This window comes from Dipodomys ordii, unplaced genomic scaffold, assembly GCF_000151885.1.
Source record: "Dipodomys ordii isolate 6190 unplaced genomic scaffold, Dord_2.0 Scaffold101, whole genome shotgun sequence".
NCBI lineage: Eukaryota > Metazoa > Chordata > Mammalia > Rodentia > Heteromyidae > Dipodomys > Dipodomys ordii.
The window spans coordinates 3138212-3141672 of NW_012267317.1; the positions used below are offsets into that span (position 1 = coordinate 3138212).

Here is a 3461-nt window from a genome sequence, read left to right on the forward strand (position 1 = left end):
GGAGGGAGGGAGAGAGATTGAGAGAGAGGGAGGGAGGGAGGCAGGGAGAGGCAGGGAGAGGGAGGGAGAGGGAGGGAGGGAGGATGCTGTAGTTATAGGCTTCTTCCCCAAACAATAAAATCTTCAGGCCCTGACAGCTCCTTGCTCTTTGCTTTGCGGCGCACCGCCCTGGGCACACGGGTGTTTAGCGGGCGCCGGCTCTGGCTCCTCACTACCGAGGGAGTCATTTCTACCATCTCAGTCTTTGCTCAGGAAGGACTGGGGGGCTTTCCGGCTTGGTGAGGGAACCCTCTTACCTTATGGGGGCGGTGGCCCCGTCTGCTCCTCCCAGCTCAGAAAGGGGGACGAGATCCCACTTGAAGTGCAGCCCCCAGTTGAACCCACCCCGCACGATGGGCGATGCGGAGTAGGCCAGCGTGTCGGCGCTGATGATGTCGATCACAGGACACACCACGGTGTGCGGGTCCTGGAGGATGGCGGCCAGCAAGGGCTGCAGCCACGCCACGTTCACCTCGCAGTGGCTGTCCAGGAACACCAGCACCTCCCCTGAGGAGGCGAAGCACAGGCCAGACGCTTCACTACTCGGGGCCGGCCTCGGCACCCCGTACGGGAGCACCGTGCTCATCACCCCTTGCTGGTTGTGACTACCTGCACCACTCTCCGTGGTGAGCGGCGCCAACCACAGCCAGAGCCGTGGCCCAGGCGCCGTCCTTGCCCCCCACTTTCCCCCGAATTCCTCATGCAAGGCCTCGATCGATTCTCTTCCTGCCCTTCCCCACTCAGCTAACTGGCTTTTACCAGCCAAGATGTCACGTGCATTTGATTGCACATTTTAGCTGCACACTAAGGACCCAAAGTTCAGCTGTACTTTCTGCTTGTGCAAGCAGGCTCTAAACCTACTTGAGGGGCAGTCATTAGGAAGCAAGCAGACCGGCGAGGCCAGCGCCTGTGTGCACACCACCACACCCCGCTGCGGGCGGCACGATGCTCACTCGCACAGAGACTTTCCCACATGGAACAAGCCTCAGGCAGCACGAGCACACTCAGACACGGCCGTGCAAAGCCCTGGAACAAGCCTCAGGCTGACACAGCCGTGCAAAGGCCTGGAACAAGCCTCAGCCTTGCACGAGCACACAGACACAGCTGTGCAAAGGCCTGGAACAAGACTCAGGCAGCACGAGCACACTCAGACACGGCCGTGCAAAGGCCTGGAACAAGCCTCAGCCGTGCACGAGCACACAGACACAGCCGTGCAAAGGCCTGGAACAAGCCTCAGGCAGCACGGACACACAGACACAGCCGTGCAAAGGCCTGGAACAAGCCTCAGGCGGCACGGACACACAGACACAGCCGTGCAAAGGCCTGGAACAAGCCTCAGGCAGCACGAGCACACTCAGACACGGCCGTGCAAAGCCCTGGAACAAGCCTCAGGCAGCACGAACACACAGACACGGCCGTGCAAAGGCCTGGAACAAGCCTCAGGCAGCACGAGCACACACAGACACAGCCGTGCAAAGGCCTGGAACAAGCCTCAGGCTGACACAGCCGTGCAAAGGCCTGGAACAAGCCTTAGGCAGCACGAGCACACTCAGACACGGCCGTGCAAAGGCCTGGAACAAGCCTCAGGCAGCACGAACACACAGACACGGCCGTGCAAAGGCCTGGAACAAGCCTCAGGCTGACACAGCCGTGCAAAGGCCTGGAACAAGCCTCAGGCGGCACGGACACACAGACACAGCCGTGCGAGGCCTGGAACAAGCCTCAGCCTGGCAGGGACACTCAGACACAGCCCTGCGAGGCCTGGGCGCGGAAGCCGACCCTGTACCTGTGGCGTGGGCAGCACCGATCATTCTTCCCCGAATCAGCCCCTCACGCTTCGTATTTCTTAGGATTTGAATTTTTCCAGGGAGGTATTTTCGGACATACTCATTTAGTTCTCCTTTTAAATCATCTAAAAAAGAGAGAGTTCTATAAATACTCAGCCCATAGAGGCCACACAGCAGGCATTTTCTAACCATTGCTAAAATCCAAAACAGCAAACCGTGACGCAAACATAGCATCTTCTGCTTTCCTGGGGAAGGGTCGTAGCTTACTCTGGGAAGGCAGGAAGCAAGGGAAGGCAGGGAAGTGTGAGCCCAGGGGACCGACACACAGCACCAGCACTGAGCTCTGCAGACAGGGTCTCCGCTCTGAGAATGGACATGGCCGCCGCCACTTTTCAAACAAAATGAGTTGGAAATGCCTTTTTATTTAACTACCTAGATCCTATTCCACTTCAGACTAGCTACGTAACTTTTATTGCAAAAAAAATTTATAGCAAATATGACCCTCAATTAATATGCCTTTCTTCCAAAGACACTAAGTATTTTTTTTATAAATTCTGGGTTCTTTACCTTTAAAAGTTCAAGGTCAAAGCTCATAATATGCCAGGCGTCGGTGGCTCACGCCTGTAATCCTAGCTACTCAGGAGGCTGAGATCTGAGGATCACGGTTCAAAGCCAGCCCAGGCAGAAAAGTCCGTGAGACTCTTATCTCCAATAAAAAAAAAAAACACCAGAAAACCTGAAGTGACGCTGTGGCTCAAGCGGTAGAGCGCCCAGGCCCAGAGTTCAAGCCCCACAGCCGACAAAAAAAAAAAAAAATTCCATAATATGCAGTAATTCTTTCCACAGTGCACAAACCACACTAAATCATGAAATTTTCCTTCTAGACACAAGGAAATATGGGTTGATTGAAAAAAATATTTAGTCAGTGCAGTAGCACCTGTCTGTAGTCCCAGCCACCCAAGAAGCTGAGCTGGGAGGCTGGTTTGAGCCAGGGCTCCAGTCTTGCCAAGGGAACAAGACCAAGCCTCAGAGCCACAGGTGAACAAAAAGATGCATAAATTCTAGATTTTAGCATTTAGCAAATATAAATGCTAAGGTTTGTTTTTAACCACTGGTGATGAGGGTACATTTTGATTGCTATTAACCTTTCCAATTTTTTCCCCACGAGGTTTCTCCCAAGATGTGAGCAGCGTGGTCCCACGAATGGGTGTTCGCTTCGCATGCCGAGCGCCGACACGTCCCGTGCGCCACCCAAGCTGTGCTGCGCGCTCTGCAGGGGTGCGAGAGGAGCAGAGCGCGGGGGGGGGGGGGGGGGGGGGGGGGGGGGGGGGGGCAGGGGGGGGGGGGGGGGGGCAGCTGCTCCAGGGCGGGGAGTGCGCGCACGCGCGAATGCACACAGCAGGCCTGCACTCGGGCCTGGGAATGCACACACAGCAGGCCTGCACTCGGGCTGGGAATGCACACACAGCAGGCCTGCACTCGGGCCTGGGAATGCACACACAGCAGGCCTGCACTTGGGCCTGGGAATGCACACAGCAGTCCTGCACTCGGGCCTGGGAATGCACACACAGCAGGCCTGCACTCGGGCCTGGGAATGCACACACAGCAGGCCTGCACTCGGGCCTGGGAATGCAC

General features: G+C 56.5%; 1 protein-coding gene across 1 annotated transcript in view; it reads right to left on the bottom strand.

Annotated features, from left to right (window-relative positions):
- The window catches only part of Galnt11 (polypeptide N-acetylgalactosaminyltransferase 11), a 17899-nt gene that overhangs the window by 6390 nt on the left and 8048 nt on the right, over positions 1-3461 (bottom strand). Inside the window, exons 5-6 of the mRNA XM_013027233.1 lie at positions 1826-1951; positions 297-546 (exon numbers count right to left, since the gene is read on the bottom strand). Of these exons, the coding sequence (XP_012882687.1) occupies positions 297-546; positions 1826-1951 (376 nt within the window). The remainder of the gene's footprint in view (positions 1-296; positions 547-1825; positions 1952-3461) is intronic.